Source organism: Lithobates pipiens, unplaced genomic scaffold (genome assembly GCF_037356315.1).
Source record: "Lithobates pipiens isolate NorthernLeopardFrog02 unplaced genomic scaffold, aLitPip1_a1.2 Scaffold_18, whole genome shotgun sequence".
NCBI classification, from domain to species: domain Eukaryota; kingdom Metazoa; phylum Chordata; class Amphibia; order Anura; family Ranidae; genus Lithobates; species Lithobates pipiens.
In genome coordinates, this window is record NW_027507758.1 from 654,637,426 (window position 1) to 654,664,580 (window position 27,155).

A 27,155-nucleotide genomic window follows, 5' to 3' on the forward strand; every position below is an offset into this window, starting at 1 on the left:
AGGAATAGTCCCGGCTGTGGAACTTCATAAAGAATAAAAAAACATCTTCCAGGAATGCCGGACCCTGCGATGTCACCCGGGAGATCTTCTAAACTTCGGCCCGAGCAAACGTTACTGGGGGGGGGGGGGGGGAAACACCTATATACGTCACGTACCGATCGTAAGATGGCAGCGGTGCTGGATGGACAATGTGAGTAAAGAGAAACAATCGTTCCCTCCATAAAGAGGACCTGTCATCTCTTATTTCTATTACATGATCTCCATAAAGAGGACCTGTCATCTCTTATTTCTATTACATGAGATCTCCATAAAGAGGACCTGTCATCTCTTATTTCTATTACATGAGATCCCCATAAAGAGGACCTGTCATCTCTTATTTCTATTACATGATCTCCATAAAGAGGACCCGTCATCTCTTATTTCTATTACATGATCTCCATAAAGAGGACCTGTCATCTCTTATTTCTATTACATGAGATCTCCATAAAGAGGACCTGTCATCTCTTATTTCTATTACATGAGATCTCCATAAAGAGGACCCGTCATCTCTTATTTCTATTACATGATCCCCATAAAGAGGACCCGTCATCTCTTATTTCTATTACATGAGATCCCTATAAAGAGGACCTGTCATCTCTTATTTCTATTACATGATCTCCATAAAGAGGACCCATCATCTCTTATTTCTATTACATGATCTCCATAAAGAGGACCCGTCATCTCTTATTTCTATTACATGATCTCCATAAAGAGGACCTGTCATCTCTTATTTCTATTACATGATCTCCATAAAGAGGACCCGTCATCTCTTATTTCTATTACATGAGATCTCCATAAAGAGGACCCGTCATCTCTTATTTCTATTACATGAGATCTCCATAAAGAGGACCCGTCATCTCTTATTTCTATTACATGAGATCCCCATAAAGAGGACCTGTCATCTCTTATTTCTATTACATGATCTCCATAAAGAGGACCCGTCATCTCTTATTTCTATTACATGAGATCCCCATAAAGTGGACCCGTCATCTCTTATTTCTATTACATGAGATCTCCATAAAGAGGACCCGTCATCTCTTATTTCTATTACAAGAGATCCATAAAGAGGACCTGTCATCTCTTATTTCTATTACATGATCTCCATAAAGAGGACCTGTCATCTCTTATTTCTATTACAAGAGATCCATAAAGAGGACCTGTCATCTCTTATTTCTATTACAAGAGATCCATAAAGAGGACCTGTCATCTCTTATTTCTATTACATGATCTCCATAAAGAGGACCTGTCATCTCTTATTTCTATTACATGAGATCTCCATAAAGAGGACCCGTCATCTCTTATTTCTATTACAAGAGATCCATAAAGAGGACCCGTCATCTCTTATTTCTATTACATGATCTCCATAAAGAGGACCTGTCATCTCTTATTTCTATTACAAGAGATCCATAAAGAGGACCTGTCATCTCTTATTTCTATTACATGATCTCCATAAAGAGGACCTGTCATCTCTTATTTCTATTACAAGAGATCCATAAAGAGGACCTGTCATCTCTTATTTCTATTACATGATCTCCATAAAGAGGACCTGTCATCTCTTATTTCTATTACAAGAGATCCATAAAGAGGACCTGTCATCTCTTATTTCTATTACAAGAGATCCATAAAGAGGACCCGTCATCTCTTATTTCTATTACAAGAGATCCATAAAGAGGACCTGTCATCTCTTATTTCTATTACATGAGATCTCCATAAAGAGGACCTGTCATCTCTTATTTCTATTACATGATCTCCATAAAGAGGACCCGTCATCTCTTATTTCTATTACATGAGATCTCCATAAAGAGGACCCGTCATCTCTTATTTCTATTACATGATCTCCATAAAGAGGACCTGTCATCTCTTATTTCTATTACATGAGATCTCCATAAAGAGGACCCGTCATCTCTTATTTCTATTACAAGAGATCCATAAAGAGGACCTGTCATCTCTTATTTCTATTACATGATCTCCATAAAGAGGACCTGTCATCTCTTATTTCTATTACATGAGATCCATAAAGAGGACCTGTCATCTCTTATTTCTATTACATGAGATCCCCATAAAGGGGACCCGTCATCTCTTATTTCTATTACATGAGATCTCCATAAAGAGGACCTGTCATCTCTTATTTCTATTACATGATCTCCATAAAGAGGACCTGTCATCTCTTATTTCTATTACATGATCTCCATAAAGAGGACCTGTCATCTCTTATTTCTATTACATAATCTCCATAAAGAGGACCTGTCATCTCTTATTTCTATTACATGATTTCCATAAAGAGGACCTGTCATCTCTTATTTCTATTACATGAGATCCCCATAAAGAGGACCTGTCATCTCTTATTTCTATTACATGAGATCCCCATAAAGAGGACCCGTCATCTCTTATTTCTATTACATGAGATCCCCATAAAGAGGACCTGTCATCTCTTATTTCTATTACATGAGATCTCCATAAAGAGGACCCGTCATCTCTTATTTCCATTACATGATCTCCATAAAGAGGACCCGTCATCTCTTATTTCTATTACATGATCTCCATAAAGAGGACCCGTCATCTCTTATTTCTATTACATGAGATCTCCATAAAGAGGACCTGTCATCTCTTATTTCTATTACATGGTCCCCATAAAGAGGACCCGTCATCTCTTATTTCTATTACATGAGATCTCCATAAAGAGGACCTGTCATCTCTTATTTCTATTACATGAGATCCCCATAAAGAGGACCCGTCATCTCTTATTTCCATTACATGATCTCCATAAAGAGGACCCGTCATCTCTTATTTCTATTACATGAGATCTCCATAAAGAGGACCTGTCATCTCTTATTTCTATTACATGGTCCCCATAAAGAGGACCCGTCATCTCTTATTTCTATTACATGAGATCTCCATAAAGAGGACCTGTCATCTCTTATTTCTATTACATGATCTCCATAAAGAGGACCCGTCATCTCTTATTTCTATTACATGAGATCTCCATAAAGAGGACCCGTCATCTCTTATTTCTATTACATGAGATCCCCATAAAGAGGACCCGTCATCTCTTATTTCTATTACATGATTTCCATAAAGAGGACCTGTCATCTCTTATTTCTATTACATGAGATCCCCATAAAGAGGACCCGTCATCTCTTATTTCTATTACATGAGATCCCCATAAAGAGGACCTGTCATCTCTTATTTCTATTACATGAGATCTCCATAAAGAGGACCTGTCATCTCTTATTTCCATTACATGATCTCCATAAAGAGGACCTGTCATCTCTTATTTCTATTACATGATCTCCATAAAGAGGACCCGTCATCTCTTATTTCTATTACATGATCTCCATAAAGAGGACCCGTCATCTCTTATTTCTATTACATGAGATCTCCATAAAGAGGACCTGTCATCTCTTATTTCTATTACATGATCTCCATAAAGAGGACCCGTCATCTCTTATTTCTATTACATGATCTCCATAAAGAGGACCCGTCATCTCTTATTTCTATTACATGATCTCCATAAAGAGGACCCGTCATCTCTTATTTCTATTACATGATCTCCATAAAGAGGACCCGTCATCTCTTATTTCTATTACATGATCTCCATAAAGAGGACCTGTCATCTCTTATTTCTATTACATGATCTCCATAAAGAGGACCTGTCATCTCTTATTTCTATTACATGAGATCTCCATAAAGAGGACCCGTCATCTCTTATTTCTATTACATGAGATCCCCATAAAGAGGACCCGTCATCTCTTATTTCTATTACATGAGATCTCCATAAAGAGGACCCGTCATCTCTTATTTCTATTACATGAGATCCATATAAAGAAGACCTGTCATCTCTTATTTCTGTTATAAGAGAATGTTTACATTCCTTGTAATAGTATTTAAAAAAGTAAAAAAAATTTAATTAAAGGGACAGTGAAAAAAGAAAAAGTAAAATAAACACGATTTTGTTTTTTTTTAAAGCACCCCCATGCCTCCGTGTTCGTGCGCAGAAGGTGCGCAGGTCTTCAAGCGATTGGCTCTCCGGCATCTACTATAAATGAATACGTCAGCTCCGGGTGGACAGACAATATAATTTTCTTTTTTCTTTTTTTTCCTGCAAAATGCAGAATCTTACATCACAAAGGTCCATAGGGGCGTAACCGGCCATGACGGAACATCCAGCTCAGTCGCGGGTCACCCACCCTAAAACTATTTTGGAGGGGGGGGCTGTTTCTATAAATGTTGTTGGCGGAGATCCTACAAATATCACACCTCCCTCCCCCTCCCCCGGGATGAGGTCAGAGAATAGGAAGTCTCTGCAATCATTAATCTGATGGATTATTACAATGGAATGTAATCTACAGATATTTCATACAGACCGGGGAGGAGGTTTTTATTTAGTCTTCAGGCTGCAGGAATTCCAGCTATGACCCTAAATCATCACACGGAGGGGGGAGGGGGGGTTCCTGCTTCTGATGGTCGCAGACAGAAAAAAACGCACACTTCAGGGTTGGCCAGCCCAGTGCAGTCAGAGAGCCCCCCCCTCTTACCTTACACACCATGGTGGTCCGCGCCCCCAGCCTGGCGGCCTGGACGCACTGGTTGGCTCCTTTCCCACCAAACCCGATGAAGAACTTGGTGCCGTGTATGGTCTCTCCGGCTTTGGGCAGGCGGGGGGTCACACTGCAAAATAATACAGGAAGGGCACTCATTATTTCTTATACTGATATGTAGGTAAGTATGGCTGATGTCAGCGTGATTTGGGGTGTCAGGATTGACCTAATGTGGGGGGGGGGACACACCGATACCGACACCTATTACTGAGATCTGGCAGTCTGAAGAGCACACACAGTACAATCTGGTCTGATGCACTTCTCAGTCTTAAAGTAGAACTATAGGCAAAACAAAAAGGGTGGGTTATAACCCCTGGCAGATTTTTTTTTGCAATTTGTGACCCCCTAGGGAGACTTTCCTTCACTTCCTGTCCCATAACCAAACAGGAAGTGAGAGAAAATCCCTGTAAATTAAAGTAAGGGATTGTAAACCCTCGAGGTTCGCATTCTGTGCATTAAGGTGGAAAAATCTGTGCTGACCCCCCAGAGCCCCCTCCTTTTACTTACCTGAACCCGGTCTTTCCCACGACGGGGACGAGCACACATGCTCTAGTCGGTGTCTCGGGTCCTGATTGGGTAGATCAATAGCAGCACAGCCATTGGCTCCCACTGCTGTCAATCTAATGCAATAACGCAGTGGTCAGAGGGAGGGGCCGAGTCCTGCTGTCTGTGTCAATAGACACAGCAGCAGGACTTGGGAGGAGCTAGGAGTGGCGCTGAGGGACCCCAAAAGAGGAGGTTCGGGGCCACTCTGTGGAAAACTAACTGCGCAGAGGAGGTAATTATGACATGTATGTTTGTTTGTTTTTTTTAAAAATGAACCTTTAGATATCCTTTAAGGGAATTCCTTGGGACCCCCCAGGTCACCCGAATTAGTGTCCCCAATGGAAGATTTCCCCTCTATTACTTTTCTGGGGATGATAATGGTAAACAGGACACATCGGGGTAAAGGGGACACATCGGGGTAAAGGGGAGACATCGGGGTAAAGGGGACACATCGGGGTTCATTTACTAAAACTGGAGAGTGCAGAATCAGGTGCAGTTGTGCATGGCGGCCAATCGGCTTCTAACTAAAAACCTGGAAGCTGATTGGCTATAATGCAGAGTTGTACTCTCCAGTTTCAGTAAATCAACCACATAGTGGGGGTGAATCTCCTTAACAGGGGAGCACAAACAGCAATAGAAACTGACAGGGGCTCTAATCCCTCTCCACTCCATCCAACACTAAAGAAAAAAAAAGTTTTGCCTTTAGTTATACTTTAAATTGGAACTAAACCCTCCTACCCTTTTCAGCCAAGCAAGCTGCCATTAGACATGTGCACTGACAAAAAATGTGTTCCTTTTCATTTCATTCCTTTTTTTGCTTTTTTCTAAAAATCATAAATTCTAAAATTTGGAAATTCTAAAATTCAGGGATTCAGAAATCCGAAAATTCGCATTTTCAAATTTTCAAGTTTCTGAATTTTCGAATTTTCTGAATTTCCAAGTTTCAAATTTCTAAATTTCAAATTTTCAAATTTAGAATTTCAGAATTTCCAAATTCCAAATTTTCGAATTCCCTAATTTTCGAATTTCCGAATATTCAAATTTTTGAATTCCAAATTTTCATAATTCAGAAATTAGAAAATCTGAAAAAAAGAAAGAAAATCAGTAACAATCGAAATAGTAACGAACTAATAATAACTATTCAATTATAGGTATTGGAATTTCCTTTCAAATTTGGCTGTTAGTGAACGGAACAAATACAAATTTATGTGAAGTTATGAAATTATCCGAAATAACGAATGCCGCATCTAAACAAATGGAATGGAACAAATCAATAATAAATAGGCTTTATTATTATTATTATTGTTATTCATTATTATTAGATCATTACGTTCCATTCGTTTAAATATGGCATTCGTTATTTCAGATAATTTGTTCAAATAAGTTCTCTAACACCCAAATTTGAAAGGAAATTCCAATACCTATAATTTAATATTTATTATTAGTTAGTTATTATTTCAGATTTTCTGGTTTTCGAATTTTCTGATTTTCATTCTTTTGAATGTTTAGATTTTCAATCTTATTTTTGGATTTTCAAATTTCCAAATTTTCGAATTTTCTCATTTTGAATTTTCCAATTAGCGGATTTTGAATTTCCAAAATGTTACAAAATTTTCCAATTTCCGACATTGTCAAATTTCAGAATTTCCAAAATTTAGAATTTTTCAAATTCCGAAATTTCGAATTCCCGAAAATTCTGAAATGTGAAACTTCGGAAATTGAAAAATTCTGCAATTTGAAAATTCTGAAATTAGAAATTTCGGAAATTGAAAAATTCGGAATTTCGGAAATGAAGGAATTTGTCAAAATACGTAAAAAAAAATTGCACGTCTAGCAATCTTTTCTTCTGTTTGATGTGCAGTTACCATGTGATCAGTTATGACCCCGGCCATTATGGCTTGACAGCTCGGTCTTTTACACTGGGGGGGCATTTTGCAGGGGCTATAGCGTTAAAAATAGCGCCTGCAAAACGCCCAAAAACAGCTGCTTAATAAACTCCAGTGTGAAAGCTCCGAGGGCCTTCACACTGGGGCGGTGGGCTGGCAGGGCGTCAGGAAAAGTCCTGCCAGCTCCTTCCAATTGAAGTCAATGGGGCAGCGCTGTCATACCGGCGGCGTTTTGCAGGCGGATTTAACCCCTTTTCGGCCGCTAGCGGGCATTAAAACCGCCCCCACTAGTGGCCAAATAGCGCAGCTAAAACTACAGTAAAGCAGCACTAAAAATAGAGCCGCTTTACCGCTGACGCCCGGGGCGGCACAGTGTGAAAGGGGTCCAAGTGTAGTAGCAACTGTGACTGTTATCTTTTGAGGCATGCCTTGACTGGTTTGGGAGACTGTTAAATCGGTGAGTTTAGTTCTGTTTTAAAGCAAAGCTTCACTCCAAAATACATCTTTTCCCCCATTGTCTTTTTTTTTTTTTTTGTTTTTTGCATTTACCTTTTTTTTAAAGCGGAACTAAACCCTCCTATCGTTTTTAGCCAAGGGAGCTGCCATCTTGGCCACTGTGTGACCTTCAGAGCAAACGTGACCGTTATATTCCTGGCACATGCCGGGAATGCAACTGCTTTTAGAAACTGTTAAATGAATGGGTTTAGTTCAGTAAGTTTAGTTTAGTATGGGATACTCCGCCCCCTGCTGCCATTCTCGCCTAAACGACAATGCTGTCATCCTGCTCCTGCAGCCTTCTGGGATACTCAATGTCAGACAACCCAGGAGGCATCACAGAGCTGCAGAAGGGGCGGCCGGGCACCCTGTGTTGCTTTATCAGGGGCCGGTAGCAAGAACCCAGAAGACACAGCCAGCTCCCCATGACGAAAAACAACAAAGTCAACTACATGAGGATTCCGCGAGGGACGAGCTTAGGGAACATCCCCTCCCCAATCTCCACTGCGACCTATGAACCCGGAAGCAGCAAGTATGTCATCGATTTGGGGGTCACAGTTGTCATTTCCTGGCTACTGTGAATCGGTAAGCAGCCAATCAAGCATGATCCAAAACTCTTGACTGGTAGTGTGTGTATGTAAATATATATACAGTTTCTCACAAAAGTAAGTACACCCCTCAGTCACATTCCTTCTCTCTTTTCATGTGACAACACTGAAGAAATGACACTTGTCTACAATGTAAAGTAGTGAGTGTACAGCTTGTATAACAGTGTAAATTTCCTGTCCCCTCAAAATAACTCAACACACAGCCATTAATGTCTAAACCGCTGGCAACAAAAGTCCATACACCCCTATGTGAAAATCTCCAACTTGGCCCCAATTAGCCATTTTCCCTCCCCCCGGTGTCATGTGACTCGTTAGTGTTACAAGGTCTCAGGTGTGAATGGGGAGCAGGTGTGTTAAATTTGGTGTTATCGCTCTCACTCTTTCATACTGGTCACTGGAAGTTCAACATGGCACCTCATGGCAAAGAACTCTCTGAGGATCTGAAAAAAAAGAATTGTTGCTCTACATAAAGATGGCCTAGGCTATAAGAAGATTTTCCAAGACCCTGAAACTGAGCTGCAGCACGTTGGCCAAGACCATACAGCGGTATAACAGGACAGGTTCCCCTCAGAACAGGCCTCGCCATGGTCCACCAAAGAAGTTGAGGTCACGTGATCAGCGTCATATCCAGAGGTTGTCTTTGGGAAATAGACGTATGAGTGCTGCCAGCATTGCTGCAGAGGTTGTAGGGGGGTGGGGGGTCAGCCTGTCAGTGCTCAGACCATACGCCGCACGCTGCATCAAATTGGTCTGCATGGCTGTCGTCCCAGAAGGAAGCCTCTTCTAAAGATGATGCACAAGAAAGACCACAAACAGTTTGCTGAAGACAAGCAGACTAAGGAGATGGATTACTGGAACCATGTCCTGTGGTCTGATAAGACCAAGATAAACGTATTTGGTGTCAGATGGTGACAAGCGTGTGTGGGGGCAACCAGGTGAGGAGGACAAAGACAAGTGTGTCTTGTCTACAGTCAGGCATGGTGGTGGGGGTGTCATGGTCTGGGGCTGCATGAGTGCTGCCGGCACTGGGGGGCTACAGATCATTGAGGGGACCATGAATGCCAACATGTACTGTGACATACTGAAGCAGAGCATGATCCCCTCCCTTCAGAGACTGGACCGCAGGGCAGTATTCCAACATGATAACCACCCCCAAACACACCTCCAAGATCACCACTGTCTTGCTACAGAAGCTGAGGGTAAAGGTGATGGACACTTTGGGCCCCAATTTGGACATTTTCACTTAGGGGTGTACTGACTTTTGTTGCCAGCGGTTTAGACATTAATGGCCGTGTGTTGAGTTATTTTGAGGGGACAGGAAATTTACACTGTTATACAAGCTGTACACTCACTAGTAAAAGGAGGGGTGCAGGCTGTCCAGCATCCACAGAAGGCTACAGTCCATGTTTATGGAGATGACACCATTGAAAAGAGCAATGTCTTATTTTAACGACTCTCGTGATTAATGAGAAGATGAGAAGATGACTAGTATCCTCCACGACTCTCACTCTAAATTTCTTAAGGTGTGGGGCCCGTGGTGGTCTTACACTCTTCCAATCTTGTACCCGACTAGCCTGGTCCTCCCTATCTGATCTCCTCTGCCCCCAGGTCCGTTTTTTTTTTCTCTCTTCCTATTCTGCCCACCCCCCCATCTTTTTTTTTTTTGTTTTTTATTTTTTTTTTTTCTGGTGAGTTCGGTTTAAGAATTATTTCTCACGATTTTTGTGGACTGGTCCACACCCCAATCCCTGATGTGCATCAGGGGTGGCCCGTCCATTTAGGACGCATGGCCGCCACCCCCTCTCTCCAGCCACCCCCTCTATGTAGAATGGATAGACTAATGCATTGCATTACAGCGGTGGGGGATGTATTTTTGAAGCACCTGATTAGATCCAGAGGCTCTAATGGGCTTCAAAAAAGGTGGACTCGGAGCGCAGAGCATTGCACTCGGCATGAGATGGGCATAGTGACGGCATGAGATGGGCAAAGTGGCTGCATTTGATGGGCACAGTGGCTGCATATGATGGGCACAGTGGCTGCATATGATGGGCACAGTGGCTGCATCTGATGGCACAGTGGCTACAATTGATGGGCACAACGGCTACAATTGATGGGGGCACAGTGGCTACAATTGATGGGGGCACAGTGGCTACAATTGATGGGGGCACAGTGGCTACAATTGATGGGGGCACAGTGGCTACAATTGATGGGGGCACAGTGGCTACAATTGATGTGGGCACAGTGAGGCTGCAATTGATGTTTGTTTGCGTCACTGCTCATATCTGCTGCGTGGGATTGTTACAGCTATATATTTTTTTATTTTATTTCAATAAAAATGTTGTACCAGAAAAGAGCAATGTCTTTTCATCTGTGACTCTTGTCAATGGTGCCACCTCCGTAAATATTCTGTAGCCTTCTGTGGATGTCAGAGAGCCTGCACCCCTCCTTCATCCAGAACTCAGTGACAACTTGTTGTGTCTGCTTGGGAAGGATGGGCACAGTGGCCGCATATGATGGGCATAGTGGCTGCGTTTGATGGGCACAGTGGCTGCATTTGATGGCACAGTGGTTGCATATGATGGGCCTAGTGGCTGCATTTGATGGGCACAGTGGCTGCATTTGATGGCACAGTGGTTGTTAATGATGGGCCTAGTGGCTGCATTTGATGGGCACAGTGGCTGCATTTGATGGCACAGTGGTTGCATTTGATGGGCACAGTGGCTGCATTTGATGGGCACAGTGGCTGCATTTGATGGCACAGTGGTTGCATATAATGGGCCTAGTGGCTGCATTTGATGGGCACAGTGGCTGCATTTGATGGCACAGTGGTTGCATTTGATGGGCACAGTGGCTGCATTTGATGGGCACAGTGGCTGCATTTGATGGCACAGTGGTTGCATATGATGGGCCTAGTGGCTGCATTTGATGGGCACAGTGGCTACATTTGATGGGAGAAGAAGGAGAAAATGGAGAAGAAAAATGGGAAGAAAAAAACAAGGAGGAGAGGAAAAAGGAGGAGGAGGAGGAGAAGAAGGAGATGAAGGAGGAGAAGAAGGAGAAGAAGAAAGCGAAGGAGGAGAAGAAGGATGAGAAGAAGGAGAAGAAGAAAGAGAGGAAGGAGATGGAGGATAAAAGGAAGGAAAAGGAGGAGAAGAAGAAAGAGAACAAGAAGAAGAAGAAGGAGATGGAGAAGAAGAAGAATGAGATGGAGAATAAGGAGATGGAGGGGAAAAAGAAGGAGAAGAAGGAGAAGGAGGAGGAGAAGAAGGAGATGGAGAAGAAGAAGGAGATGGAGAAGAAGGAGATGGGGGAGAAAAAGAAGGAGAAAGAGGAGAAGAAGAAAGAGAAGGAGGAAGAGAAGAATGTGATGGAGAAGAAGAAGGAGATGGAGGAGAAAAAGAAGAAGAAGGATAAAAAGAAAAAGAAGGATAAAAAGAAAAAGAAGGAGGAGAAGAATGTGATGGAGAAGAAGGAGAAGGAGAAGAAGAAGAAAGAGAGGGAGAAGAAGGAGATGGAGGAGAAAAAGAAGAAGGAGGAGGAGAAGAAAGAGAAGGGGGAGAAGAAGGAGATGGAGAGGAAGGAGAAGAAGGAGAAGAAGAAGATGGGGGAGAAGAATAAGGAGAAAGAGGAGAAGAAGAAAGAGAAGAAGGAAGAGAAGAAGAAGAAGAAGAATAAGAAGAAGGAGATGGAGGAGAAAAATAAGGAGAAAGAGGAGGAGAAGAAGAAGAATAAGAAGGAGATGGAGAAGAAGAAGGAGGAGAAGAAGATGGGGGAGAAGAATAAGGAGAAAGAGGAGAGGAAGAAAGAGAAGAAGGAAGAGAAGAAGGTGATGGAGAAGAAGGAGGTGGAGGAGAAAAATAAGGAGAAAGAGGAGGAGAATATGAATAAGCCCTTGTACACACGGTCGGAGAATCTGTCGGAATGCGTCTTATCAGACCGTGTCGTCAGATAATCCGACTGTGTGTGGTCTGCATCGGACTGATTCGGTCCGAATCTCCGTCCGACCCAATTTTCCAACATGTTGGAAATATTTCCCGACCAACTGGGCTGGACGGACATAATCCGATCACGTATAGAGCATTTTGATCGGACCAAGTGCCACGCATGCTCAGATCAAATTCCTACATCAAAGCTATTGGCTACTAGCCTGAATGTAGTCCCATCGTAACTAAATTACGTCACCACGTTCTGAAAGATCGGATTTTTCACCAACTTGGCCCGACCGTGTGTATGCAACAGTTTCAGACACAATCCGTCAGACTAAATCCGACGGGCAAAATCTGACGGATTTGGTTGGCAAAATCTCCGACCGTGTGTACAGGGGCTTAGAAGGAGATGGAGTAGAAGAAGGAGATGGAGGAGAAAAAGAAGGAGAAAGAGGAAAAGAAGAAAGAGAAGGAGGAGAAGAAGAAAGAGAAAAAGAGAAGGAGGAGGAGTAGAAGGTGATGGAGAAGAAGAAAGAGAATGAGGAGAAAAAGAAAGAGAAGGAGGAGAAGAAGAAAGAGAAGGAGGAGAAGAAGAAGGTGATGGAGAAGAAGGAGAAGGAGGAGAAGAAGAAAGAGAAGAAGGAGAAGAAGAAAGAGAAGAAGAAAGAGAAGGAGGAGAAGAAGGAGGAGAAGAAGAAGGTGATGGAGAAGAAGGAGAAGGAGGAGAAGAAGAAAGAGAAGAAGAAGAAGGAGGAGAAGAAGGAGGAGAAGAAGAAGGCGACGGAGAAGAAGAAGAAGAAGAAGACGGAGAAGAAGAAGAAGACGGAGAAGGAGGAGAAGAAGAAAGAGAAAGAGGAGAAGAAGAAAGAGAAGGAGGAGAAGAAGAAGGCGATGGAGAAGGAGAAAGAGGAAAAGGAAAAAAAGAAAAGGAGGAGAAGAAAAGGAAGGAGAAGGAGGACAAAGAAAGAGGAAAAGTTACTCTATCAACATGTGAAATCTGAACAACCCATGTAAGTTAATAAAAAAAAAATTGTGCCCACATTTGTATTGTATTGTGTCCTCACATATATGTTTCTTCAAGCATCCAGCCATCCCAGGAACATGAGCCTTGGGTGGTCTTACACATAAATGTATCAAAGAGGGATCGGCAAAAAAAAATGTTTTGTGGATATAATTAGTGAAGGGGAGTCAATAACTGTGAATCTTCTATAAAGAGGCCGCTTTAGTCGTGGCCTGTCATAGGGAATAAGCATCACCTCATTATAGAGAACTACGTATGGAATTTGAGCTTCACGTGCCAGAAAAAATTCACTTGTCACGCCACTCACAATTAAGCAATCTTCTGATCACCAGAGGAGCTCTGGACATCTCCTGTTACGGATTGAGTTTTACAGCTCCCTTCCTGCTGCCGTTGTAAAAGATGCGAATTAGGAAGTGCTGGGAAAGTGGAGATTAGCGGGATGATGGACTTCACGCTGGTAAATTCCTCTTTTAATGTGGCTCAGTGTGAGAGAATGGAGAGGTTCTGGGGGTTATGGGCCAGTCCTCAGGGGCATTATCAACATTCTGACCCTGAACTAAACTCAAGCCATCATCTTCTAATCTGTCATGAGAATTGAATTTTATTGGTCTTCCTGTCTCCATTAGAGAGATAAGAGTTCCCAGGCAGCTCTCGAAGAGTTTGACCTGAACCTGGATTTTACAGTAATGTGGAGAACACTTGACCGTGACCGATACCGCTTAGAAATTGTACATAATGTGCTCAAAACACAATGGAAGATGTACGGTTTTAGGAACTCAGATCCAATATACATTTACCATTACTTATGACTCCCTTAAAGTGTTATTAAACCCTCAAAGGATATAAGTGAAAGCAAAGTTCACGTACTTCTCATATTGCTGATGCATTTTTCTGTGGTTTCTATTCATCTGAATCCTCCATACAAAATAATGCCTACAGTAGATCTTCCTAGAGCAGCCTTTCTCAACCTTTCCAACACAGAGGAACCCTTGAAATAGTTCTCCGGTCTCGGGGGAACCCCCTGCTAAAAATTCGAAATCTACAACTCATGATACATTAGTGTGATGGTCAGTGGGAAGAATGGTCCTCACACTTGTGGTCATTGGGAAGAATGATCCTTACACTTGTGGTCATTGGGAAGAATGGTCCTCACACTTGTGGTCATTGGGAAGAATGGTCCTTACACTTGTGGTCAGTGGGAAGAATGGTCCTTACACTTGTGGTCATTGGGAAGAATGGTCCTCACACTTGTGGTCATTGGGAAGAATGGTCCTTACACTTGTGGTCATTGGGAAGAATGGTCCTTACACTTGTGGTCATTGGGAAGAATGGTCCTCACACTTGTGGTCAGTGGGAAGAATGGTCCTCACACTTGTGGTCAGTGGGAAGAATGGTCCTCACACTTGTGGTCATTGGGAAGAACGGTCCTCACACTTGTGGTCAGTGGGAAGAATGGTCCTTACACTTGTGGTCAGTGGGAAGAATGGTCCTTACACTTGTGGTCAGTGGGAAGAATGGTCCTCACACTTGTGGTCATTGGGAAGAATGGTCCTCACACTTGTGGTCAGTGGGAAGAATGGTCCTCACACTTGTGGTCATTGGGAAGAATGGTCCTCACACTTGTGGTCATTGGGAAGAATGGTCCTTACACTTGTGGTCATTGGGAAGAATGGTCCTTACACTTGTGGTCATTGGGAAGAATGGTCCTTACACTTGTGGTCATTGGGAAGAATGGTCCTCACACTTGTGGTCATTGGGAAGAATGGTCCTTACACTTGTGGTCATTGGGAAGAATGGTCCTTACACTTGTGGTCATTGGGAAGAATGGTCCTTACACTTGTGGTCATTGGGAAGAATGGTCCTTACACTTGTGGTCATTGGGAAGAATGGTCCTCACACTTGTGGTCATTGGGAAGAATGGTCCTCACACTTGTGGTCATTGGGAAGAATTACCTCCTTACGGATAGCTAAAATGATCAATGGCATGAGTGGGAACTTATATGAGAGGCAGAAATTGCCCAATGCTGAAGGAACCCCTAGCAACCTCTGGAGGAACCCTAGGGTTCCACCGAAGCCTGGTTGAGAATCACTGTCCTAGAGGGTGACTACTCCTCCTACAAGGCCAATGATGGCGGTTCTTTTCCAATAACCCCCCCCAAGCCTTTGCTTTAAGCCACTCCCCTGCCCCTCCCACTGGCTAACGATTGACAGCAACTCAATTCCAGTAACCCCACCCCCCCCGAGCCTTTACTCTAAACCACTCCCCTGTGCCTCCCACCAGGACAATGATTGACGGGAACTCCTATCTGACAACCAGTCTGAGCCCCGACTCTAATGGCACGTACACACGATCGGAATTCTTGTTGGAAAAAGCTCTGATGGTTTTCCCGATGGAATTCCGACCGAAAATTTGTCTCAAAGGGATTGTAAAGGTATTTTTTTTATTTTTTAAAAATAACAAACATGTTATACTTATCTCCACTGTGCAGCTCGTTTTGCACAGAGTGGCCCCGAACCTCCTCTTCTGGGGTCCCTTCGGCGGCTGTCTCTGCTTCCTCCCGCAGGTACTTCTCGCGAAAAGCACCTGCAGGCGCGCTCCCGTGATACAGCCGGCGGCTATAGCCGCTCGCTGTATCACACGGCCCCGCCCCCCACGTCATTGTATGTGATTGACAGCAGCGCGAGGCCAATGGCTGCGCTGCTTTCAATCCATCCACTCCAACCAATCAACGGCCAGGCTGAGTGGTGAAGAGGAATTCGGGGGCGAGCGCGGGATTTTCAAGGGGTGAGGTAAGTAAAACGGGGGGGGGGGGGACTGGGAGCGCCGGCACTGTGAGATGTTTTTTCACCTTAATGCATAGAATGCATTATGGTGAAAAAACATTTACCTTTACAACCCCTTCAAGCTGTCTTGCCTACACACGGTCACACCAAATTCCAATCGTTTAGAACGCGGTGACGTACAACACGTAGGACGGGACTAGAAAAAGGGAAGTTCAATAGCCAGTAGCCAATAGCTTCCGTCTCGTAGTTGAATCTGAGCATGCGTGATTTTTTGGCGTGTCGGAATTGCATTACACACGATCGGCATTACCGATAGAAAGTTTTTCCATCGGGAAAATTGAGAACATGCTATAAATTTTTGGCTGGCGGCAATTCGGACAGCTAAATTCCGATGGAGCGTACACACGGTCGCATTTTCCGATGAAAAGCTCTCATCGGTCTTTTTCTGGCCCGGAATTCCAATCATTTGTACGCGGCATTAGTCACCCAGCTGCTCCTCCCACCAGGCCAGTGAATGGCAGCCGTTCTGTGACCCCCATCGGGGAGATTTTCTCACTTCCTGTCTCTGTGACACCCAAACAAGAAAGAGGGGAGTGGTTGACAAAGGACAGAATGGCGCAGACAGCAACAAAACCACTGTCAGAGATTTTACCCCCCCACGAGCCCTTGGATAGAGTTCACATTTCTGGCAATTAAATTTCTTTCTTTTCCCCCCATCGGGGAGATTTTCTCACTTCCTGTCTCTGTGACACCCAAACAAGAAAGAGGGGAGTGGTTGACAAAGGACAGAATGGCACAGACAGCAACAAAACCATTGTCAGAGATTTTACCCCCCCCCCCCCCCCCCTCACGAGCCCTTGAATAGAGTTCATATTTCTGGCAATTAAATTTCTTTCTGTGACCCCCATCGGGGAGATTTTAGCACTTCCTGTCTCTGTGACACCCAAACAAGAAAGAGGGGAGTGGTTGACAAAGGACAGAATGGCGCAGACAGCAACAAAACCATTGTCAGAGATTTTACCCCCCCCCCGAGCCCTTGGATAGAGTTCACATTTCTGGCAATTAAATTTCTTTCTGTGACCCCCCCATCTGGGAGATTTTCTCACTTCCTGTCTCTGTGACACCCAAACAAGAATGAGAGGAGTGGTTGACAAAGGACAGAATGGCACAGACAGCAACAAAACCATTGTTGGAGATTTTACCCCCCCCCCCCCCCCCCATACCGTCTTCCTTACCGATACATCCCTAGCATGCCGCAGATACATCTGTCCGGACGGCACATGTTGCTCAGCAGCATCTCTGGTGGGATTCTAATAGTATGAATGACAAGAATGTTTATTGAATGACTGACCTGGGTCGCGCTGCTCCGGATCTATTCCAATCAGCGGCGTGCCCCCGCAGCTCTGCGCTGTGTGTCAGGGACAGGACAGCACCGGAGATCCTCTGTAGAGAGGCAAGGTCCACTTTTTAGACGGCGCTTCGTGCTATCCCCATATTGAGGGTGTAACTGGCAAGGCCACATCATCCCACCCCCCCCCCCCCCAACCTGAATTCTGCCCGCAGATGGGGGGCGCCGCATGTTCATTCTGCTATAAGGCTGACAGGAGTAGCGACTACTTCTGTCAGCCCAGCGCTGGAAGCAGCAAAGAGGGGGAGAGAGCTGGGGTGAGGTTTCCGGCTGTGCCCTCTCTCCCCCTCCTCCTCATAAGCTTGCACATAATGAAGGCATCATTGCCCCGGGCGTTGGATGATCTGGTCTCCTCACTGGCGCCAGGGACTGCCGCTCCTCTGAAAAGCGAGTCACACTTGGATCGCTTTTTCTAGGTGTTTGATAGGCCGTGAGGAGGTGATATGTTGACTCCTCACCGCCCATTTTAACCCAATAATTGCCGTACTACCATGCCACAACTGCATGCACTGCACACGGGTGCACTGTCCACTGTTACTACTACCAGAAGTTCAGGGAAGCAGCACCAAGAGAGCAATATTGAAAGTTCTTGTATTTTTATGCTGTCAATGTGTTACACTAAAAGCCAATGAGGGTTCAAAACTACATTAAGGGTTACACATCCTTTATATCGGGCTGTGGATTGGGTCGGAGTCTGCAGTGAAATCCGGATCCGATCTGCCCCATCTGATTTCACTTTACCTTTCATGTCTTCACCCAGCAGGGAGACAATTAATACCCAGCTGATGACATCATAGTCTGTCGGCATGGTGACGGACTCAATAAACACGGATTCTACTGACCTCATGCCTGCAGGACGCTTACCTAAACATCGCATTATTCCAAACAAGCGAAATATGTGACAGCGCGATCCGCATTCCTCCCACATCGAGACACCCCAGGGAAAGGAAACCTCCAGCAGACTTAACCCCTAACTGACAGCTTTCCCACCGATCCCTATATACACATTGATCCCTATATACACATTGATCCCTATATACACATCGATCCCTATATACCTTCCGATCCCTAAATACCCACCAATCCCCATATACACATCGATCCCTATATACACATCGATCCCTATATACAAATTGATCCCTATATACCCTCTGATCCCTATATACCTTCCGATCCCTATATACATTGATCCCTATATAAACATTGAACGCTATATACCCACCGATCACTATATACCTTCCAATCCCTATATACACACACATCGATCCCTATATACCCATCAATGTCTATATGCCCAGTCCCTATATACTCACCAGTCCATATATACCCATTAATATCTACATACACACCGATCCCTATATACCCACCAGTCCCTATATACCCTTTAATATCTATATACCCACCAATCCCTGAATACCTACTGATCCCTATATACCCACCAGTCCCTATATACTCCCCTGTCCCTATATTCCCATTAATATCTATATACCCACTAATCCCTATATACCCATCAATGTCTATATAGAGATCAGTGGGCATATAGGGATCGGGGGGTATATAGGGATCGGTGGGTATATAGGGATCGGATGGTATACAGAGATCGGTGGGTATATAGAGATCGGTGGGTATATAGGGATTGGTGGGTATATAGGGATTGGTGGGTATATATAGATCGATGGGTATATAGAGATTGGTGGGTATATAGGGATCGGTAGGTATATAGAGATCGGTGGGTATATAGAGATCGGTGGGTATATAGAGATCGGTGGGTATATAGAGATCGATGGGCATATAGAGATCAGTGGGTATATAGGGATCGGTGGGTATATAGGGATCGGTGGGTATATAGTAGTGGTGCACCAAATGCAAATTCTGGTGCCGAAACTGAAACCGAAAATGAAGGATGCACTATGCCGAAAACCGAAACTGATACCAAAAATTACAGTTTTTAAAAAATATTTATATTTTTATATATAATTGTATTATATTCAACTTTTTAATTAATATCATCAGATTAAATTAATATGAATTTATTGTTGGCCATTATTGGCACCCTTAGTGTAAGGAAGGTCAAGAAAAATGCAGTCTCTTTACTATCTCTTGTATCATGTCTGCAGTCTCTGATCATCTCGTGTATCATGTCTGCAGTCTCTGATCATCTCTTGTATCATGTCTGCGGTTTCTGATCATCTCTTCTATCATGTCTGCAGTCTCTGATCATCTCTTGTACCATGTCTGCAGTCTCTGATCATCTCTTGTATCATGTCTGCAGTCTCTGACCATCTCCTGTATTATGTCTGCAGTCTCTGATCATCTCTTGTATCATGTCTGCAGTCTCTGATCATCTCTTGTATCATGTCTGCGGTTTCTGATCATCTCTTCTATCATGTCTGCAGTCTCTGATCATCTCTTGTACCATGTCTGCAGTCTCTGATCATCTCTTGTATCATGTCTGCAGTCTCTGACCATCTCCTGTATTATGTCTGCAGTCTCTGATCATCTCTTGTATCATGTCTGCAGTCTCTGATCATCTGTTGTATCATGTCTGCAGTCTCTTACTATCTCTTGTATCATGTCTGCAGTCTCTGATCATCTCTTGTATCATGTCTGCAGTCTCTGATCATCTCTTGTATCATGTCTGCAGTCTCTGATCATCTCTTGTATCATGTCTGCAGTCTCTGATCATCTCTTGTATCATGTCTGCAGTCTCTGATCATCTCTTGTATCATGTCTGCAGTCTCTGATCATCTCTTGTATCATGTCTGCAGTCTCTGATCATCTCTTGTATCATGTCTGCAGTCTCTTACTATCTCTTGTATCATGTCTGCAGTCTCTGATCATCTCTTGTATCATGTCTGCAGTCTCTGATCATCTCTTGTATCATGTCTGCAGTCTCTGATCATCTCGTGTATCATGTCTGCAGTCTCTGATCATCTCGTGTATCATGTCTGCAGTCTCTGATCATCTCTTGTATCATGTCTGCAGTCTCTGATCATCTCTTGTATCATGTCTGCAGTCTCTGATCATCTCGTGTATCATGTCTGCAGTCTCTGATCATCTCGTGTATCATGTCTGCAGTCTCTGATCATCTCGTGTATCATGTCTGCAGTCTCTGATCATCTCGTGTATCATGTCTGCAGTCTCTGATCATCTCGTGTATCATGTCTGCAGTCTCTTACTTACACTTAAACACACTGCTAATAGTATTAGCAAAATTTCAATTTGGTGCACCTCTAGCAGACATGATACAAGAGATCAATGCAGCCCCACCAGTGCCCGTCATTTTCTGCCTGCCAGTGGCCAGCAGTCCCAACAGTGCCTGTGATATGCAGCCAGGCCAGTGCCCTGCAGCCCCACCAGTGCCCATCATATACAGCCTGTCAGTGCCCAGCAGCCTCACCAGTGCCCAGCACCATCCCAGTGCCCAGAAAGCCTCATCGTTGCCTGTCATTTGCAGCCCATCAGTGCCCGTCATATGCAGCTTGCCAGTGCCCAGCAGCTTTGCCAGTGGCCATCATATGCAGCCTGCCTGTGCCCGCAGCAGCAGCGATTTCTGTGTGTCACGGCACTGGATTTAAATTGCCCGGGCTGCATTAACAATGTCCCGCCTCCTCCCGCCATGTCACACTGATTCAATGTCCCACTATTGGATCAGTGTGCTGTCTATCACAGGAGGCGGGACATTGTAACTGCGGCCCGGACAATTCAGCTCCGTGACACACACGGAGATCGCTGCAAGGGGAGGAGGATGGAGGGGAGGAACTGGGCGCGCCAGGATGACACTCCCGCAATGGGCGGCACCCTAGGCGGACCACGCCCCCTTTCGGTGTCGGCTGTTGTTTTCATTCGGCCGAATGAAAAAACACGGATTTCGGCTTTGGTGCACCTCTACTATTTACTAATTAGGTGACTTCTGAAGGCAATTGGTTCCACTAGATTTTAGTTAGGGGTATCAGAGCAAAGGGGGCACCATACAAATGCCCCTCCCCCACACTTTTCACATATGTGACACTTTGTGTTGGTCCATCACATAAAATCCCAATAAAATACATTTATGTTTTTGGTTGTAACATGAGAAGATGTGGGAGATTTCAAGGGGTATGAATACTTTTTCAATGCACTGTACACCCCCCCCCCCCCCCCCACCTGTGATTCCCAGGAATGCACTGAGGGGGATACAATGTTTCCATCCGTGGTTTCCTCGCACTCACCTGACCAGATCCGTCATACATGATCCGACCACAACCACCTCCGGGACCTCCATGCTTCTGTATTAGGACAGGAAGTGTCTGTGAACAGAGAGACGTGCAGTCTGGTCAGTACAAAGTTCCCCGGACACCCAGCGACCTTTCACCGGAGAAAACACTACCTGATAATTATTGAATCACGCTGGGAGATAATTATTAAATCACACCTAGATGGCACCCGGCCAGACATACAGCACAGAGGCGTAATGGGAACATCCCTGCCTTGCAGCACTGAGGTCAGAGCTTCAAATCCCAGCCAGGACCTCGGTCTGCATGGAGTTTGCATGGTCCTCGTGTGCTTGCATGGCTTCCTCCATGCTGCTGGGTGAACTGGCTCCTGTCTAAACTGTCCCTACCATATGAGTTAGGGGCTTTAGATTGTAAGCTCCTTGGGGACTCATAGTGAATGTGCAGTATGTGACGTGATGTGTAAAATGTTGGCTGTCAATAAATATCGCAATAAATAGTAAAGTTTTTATTCTGATATTTTATCCTACACCCCTAAATACCATAGACAGTTACAAAACCTACCCGTGATTACAGAGCATCCGGGAAGTATTCACAGGGCTTCACTTTTTCCACATTTTGTTATGTTACAGCCTTATTCCAAAATAGATTAAAGTGGTGTTGGAACAAAAAATTAAAAGCTGTTTAAAATTCGTAAAAAAAAAAAAATAAATAAATAATTGGCAAAAAAAAAATTTTTTACTCACCTCTAAATACCGGTTGCTAGGGGGTCCCTCGTAGTCTGCCTTCTTCATTGCCCGGGCTGGTGACATCACTTCCCCTCGTGCCGCACATTCACCTGGGACCTATCATGTGTCCCAGGTGACTGTACGGCGTATCACGGCGCCCTGCGCCGCTCGCGCATGCACAGTGGGTGCCCGGCTGTGAAGCCACAGCCGGGTGCCCACAGTATGCATGACGGCGTCGCGAGCGGAGCGGGGAGCGGGGGGGGGGGGGCTTCGTTCCCCCGCATCGCTGGACCCTGGGGCAGGTAAGTGTCCGATTATTAAAAGCCAGCAGCTGCAGTATTTGTAGCTGCTGACTTTAAAAAATTTTTTTAGGGGGTACCCCACTTTAAATTCATTATTTTCCTCAAAATTCTACAAACATCCCCCATAATGACAACGTGAGAGAAGATTGTTTGAAATCTTTGCAAATTTATTAAAAATAAAAAAGGAAAATATCCCACGTACATAAGTATCACAGGCTCCTCCCATGTACATAAGTATCACAGGCTCCTCCCATGTACATAAGTATCACAGGCTCCTCCCATGTACATAAGTATCACAGGCTCCTCCCATGTACATAAGTATCACAAGCTCCTCCCACGTACATAAGTATCACAGGCTCCTCCCACGTACATAAGTATCACAGGCTCCTCCCACGTACATAAGTATCACAGGCTCCTCCCACGTACATAAGTCTCACAGGCTCCTCCCATGTACATAAGTATCACAAGCTCCTCCCATGTACATAAGTATCACAGGCCCCTCCCAAGTACATAAGTATCACAGGCTCCTCCCACGTACATAAGTATCACAGGCTCCTCCCACGTACATAAGTATCACAGGCTCCTCCCATGTACATAAGTATCACGGGCTCCTCCCACGTACATAATTATCGCAGGCTCCTCCCACGTACATAAGTATCACAGACTCCTCCCACGTACATAAGTATCACAGACTCCTCCCACGTACATAAGTATCACAGACTCCTCCCACGTACATAAGTATCACAGGCTCCTCCCACGTACATAATTATCACAGGCTCCTCCCACATACATAATTATCGCAGGCTCCTCCCACGTACATAAGTATCGCAGGCTCCTTCCACGTACATAAGTATCGCAGGCTCCTCCCATGTACATAAATATCACAGGCTCCTCCCACGTACATAAGTATCGCAGGCTCCTCCCACGTACATAAGTATTGCAGGCTCCTCCCACGTACATAAGTATTGCAGGCTCCTCCCACGTACATAAGTATCGCAGGCTCCTCCCATGTAAATAAGTATCACAAATAATAGGAAAATGCACATGTGCAGACAGGGAATATGCTGACAGGAGGAGAGAGCAGAGAGATGAGGGCATCAGACTGACCCTGCACCATCCCTGTCCAATCACAGGCAGGGGCGGGGCTGTGACCAAGCTGTATTACTTAACTGCAGTAGAAAAAAGCTGGTCATTGAGATGATTGTGGTAATCTGAGGACTGGGTGGAGATACAGGGAAACACCTCTCCTGTATATATACAGAGTATAGATATATATATGCACACGGTATCTCACAAAAGTAAGTACACCCCTCAGTGACATTTGTGTAAATCTTTTCTTCTCTCTTTTCATGTGACAACACTGAAGAAATGACACTTGTCTACAATGTAAAGTAGTGAGTGTACAGCTTGTATAACAGTGTACATTTCCTGTCCCCTCAAAATAACTCAACACACAGCCATTAATGTCTAAACCGCTGGCAACAAAAGTCAGTACACCCCTAAGTGAAAATGTCCAAATTGGGCCCAATTAGCCATTTTCCCTCCCCGGTGTCATGTGACTCGTTAGTGTTACAAGGTCTCAGGTGTGAATGGGGAGCAGGTGTGTTAAATTTGGTGTTATCGCTCTCACTCTCTCATACTGGTCACTGGAAGTTCAACATGGCACCTCATGGCAAAGAACTCTCCTAGGATCTGAAATAAGAATTGTTGCTCTACATTAGGTATATGCAATTAGCGGACCACCAGCTGTTGCAAAACTACAAGTCCCATCATGCCTCTGGGTGTCAGTGATGTTATGCCTCATGGGACTTGTAGTTCTGCAACAGCTGGAGGTCCACTAATTGCAGATCCCATGATGGCCTAGAATATAAGAAGATTGCCAAGACCCTGAGACTGATCTGCAGCACGGTGGCCAAGACCATACAGCGGTATAACAGGACAGGTTCCCCTCAGAACAGGCCTCGCCATGGTCCACCAAAGAAGTTGAGGTCACGTGATCAGCGTCATATCCAGAGGTTGTGTTTGGGAAATAGACGTATGAGTGCTGCCAGCATTGCTGCAGAGGTTGTAGGGGTGGGGGGTCAGCCTGTCAGTGCTCAGACCATACGCCGCACACTGCATCAAATTGGTCTGCATGGCTGTCGCCCCAGAAGGAAGCCTCTTCTAAAGATGATGCACAAGAAAGACCACAAACAGTTTGCTGAAGACAAGCAGACTAAGGAGATGGATTACTGGAACCATGTCCTGTGGTCTGATGAGACCAAGATAAAGGTATTTGGTGTCAGATGGTGACAGGCGTGTGTGGGGGCAACCAGGTGAGGAGGACAAAGACAAGTGTGTCTTGTCTACAGTCAGGCATGGTGGTGGGGGTGTCATGGTCTGGGGCTGCATGAGTGCTGCCGGCACTGGGGGGCTACAGATCATTGAGGGGACCATGAATGCCAACATGTACTGTGACATACTGAAGCAGAGCATGATCCCCTCCCTTCAGAGACTGGGCCGCAGGGCAGTATTCCAACATGATAACCACCCCAAACACACCTCCAACACCACCACTGCCTTGCTAAAGAAACTAAGGGTAAAGGTGATGGACTGGCCAAGCATGTCTCCAGACCTAAACCCTATTGATCATCTGTGGGGGATCCTCAAACGGAAGGTGGAGGAGCGCAAGGTCTCCAATATCCACCGGCTCTGTGATGTCATCATGGGGGAGGGGAAGAGGACTCCAGTGACAACCTGTGAAGCTCTGGTGACCTCCATGCCCAAGAGGGTGAAGGCAGTGCTGGAAAATGATGGCGGGCACACAAAATATTGACACGTTGGGCCCAATTTGGACATTTTCACTTAGGGGTGTCCTGACTTCACACCTGAGACCCTGTAACACTAACGAGCCACATGGCACCGGGGAGGGAAAATGGCTAATTGGGTCCCAATTTGGAGATTTTCACTTAGGGGTGTACTGACTTTTGTTGCCAGCGGTTTAGACATTAATGGCTGTGTGTTGAGTTATTTTGAGGGGACAGGAAATTGACACTGTTATACAAGCTGTACACTCACTACTTTACATTGTAGACAAGTGTCATTTCTTCAGTGTTGTCACATGAAAAGTTTGGACACTCAGGAACACACTGAACTGTCTGACATCTGCAGCTCTAGGAGAAGACAGCCGACCAGGAAGTCATTGAGCCCTATGGGGGGGAGATTCATTACTCTGCCATACCCAGGCACTACCCGCTGACTCTCACACCCGTGACCGCAGGAGCCCCCCCAGACACCCGAATCATCCCTTTCCACTCACTTCCCTCACTGTCCCGCGATGCCACATCAAAGATGGCCGCAGACGGCGCACGCCCTCCTCCAATCACTTCGCACATGGCGCGTCACATGACCACCGCGGCCTCCAACCAGGAAGCGCCCGTGTCCTGAAGCTGGCGCGGTCACCACAGCAACGCTTTCACTCTGGGAGGCTGTCCTTGGAGGTGCCTGCTGCGGGGTTTATCTTTTAAAAAAGTGGCAGTTATCTATATTGATGAGTTTTAGACACGTTTTCTACTATTCTATTATTTTTATGAAGGTCTGGTGTGATTTCAGGCCAGTGAGAGCGCAGTATGGGGTAGATGGTGGAGACAGGCATAGCGAGGGGCAGAGCGGCTTTGGGTCTTAGCGGAAGGACCCCGCTGTTTCCGGTTTGGAGGAGCTGTACTGGGCAGGTGAGTTCCTGCTGGTTGCTATGGGAGATTGAGGAGGGGTGAGGCCTGGAGCCCCAGTCATTTTATTCACCATCCTATGCAAAGCTCTTCTATGGCGTCATGCAGCTCTGTCCATAGAAGAGAGAACACAGGCACCTGATAGACAGCACTTCCTGTACAGCATAGCACAGACTGAGGGAGGGAGAAGCAGTACAAGGGGTCCAGACAGGTGTGCTGCTTCTCCTTTAATGTCCAATCACAGGCTGGGGGAGGGACAAGACCTGGAAGTGTTACTGAACTGCAGCAGAGAGAAGTCAGGTCTCCTGACAGAGCTGTGTAAATCTCAGGACAGGATTAACAGAGATATAAATGTAGCAGCTCCTGATTGGCTGTAGGTGGCGCTCTGCCCAGGGTTCAGGGTTAGATACCACCCCTTTTCTGTGTGAGACACAAGGAACCCCCATCTGCAGGCGCCCCCTCCCCACCTGTTCCTGAAATTAGTGGATTGTCTCTGACATTGTACATTCCCCCAACATGAACCCACACCGGGGGCCTGATCTATGTCCGGGGTCTGGAATGCCCCATAAGACCAGCACTGGGGGGGGGGGGTACCCCTACTTCCTACTTCCTGTCTCTGGTCACATGATTCGCAACGGAAGTCTCCATCCCTGTGCTATGGGGCCCCACTGTGGTCTGAGAACTAAAGGGGGAGGGGGTCTGATCTGAGATCTGAAGGGGACTTTAAAAGGGGGAGGGGTCTGATCTGAAGAGGACTTTAAAGGGGGAGGGGTCTGATCTGAGATCTGAAGGGGACTTTAAAGGGGGAGGGGTCTAATATGAGAACTGAAGGGGACTTTAAAAGGGGAAGGGGTCTGAGCTGAAGATGACTTTAAAAGGGGAGGGGTCTGAGC

General features: G+C 45.2%; 2 protein-coding genes across 5 annotated transcripts in view; one reads left to right on the forward strand and one right to left on the reverse strand.

Moving 5' to 3' along the window:
- The window catches only part of RBKS (ribokinase), a 45,411-nt gene extending 19,451 nt beyond the window's left edge, over nucleotides 1-25,960 (reverse strand). Inside the window, exons 1-3 of the mRNA XM_077489426.1 lie at nucleotides 25,854-25,960; nucleotides 21,523-21,600; nucleotides 4,575-4,707 (exon numbers count right to left, since the gene is read on the reverse strand). Coding sequence (XP_077345552.1) covers nucleotides 4,575-4,707; nucleotides 21,523-21,575 — 186 coding nt within the window. The 5' untranslated portion in view covers nucleotides 21,576-21,600; nucleotides 25,854-25,960. The remainder of the gene's footprint in view (nucleotides 1-4,574; nucleotides 4,708-21,522; nucleotides 21,601-25,853) is intronic.
- A 172-nt stretch (nucleotides 25,961-26,132) lies between these two features.
- The window catches only part of BABAM2 (BRISC and BRCA1 A complex member 2), a 344,474-nt gene continuing 343,451 nt past the window's right edge, over nucleotides 26,133-27,155 (forward strand). Inside the window, exon 1 of one of the 4 annotated variants that reach the window (XM_077489430.1) lies at nucleotides 26,133-26,265. The gene's annotated coding sequence lies outside the window, so the exon portion shown is untranslated. The other 3 variants (XM_077489427.1, XM_077489429.1, XM_077489428.1) reach the window with 3 other exon arrangements.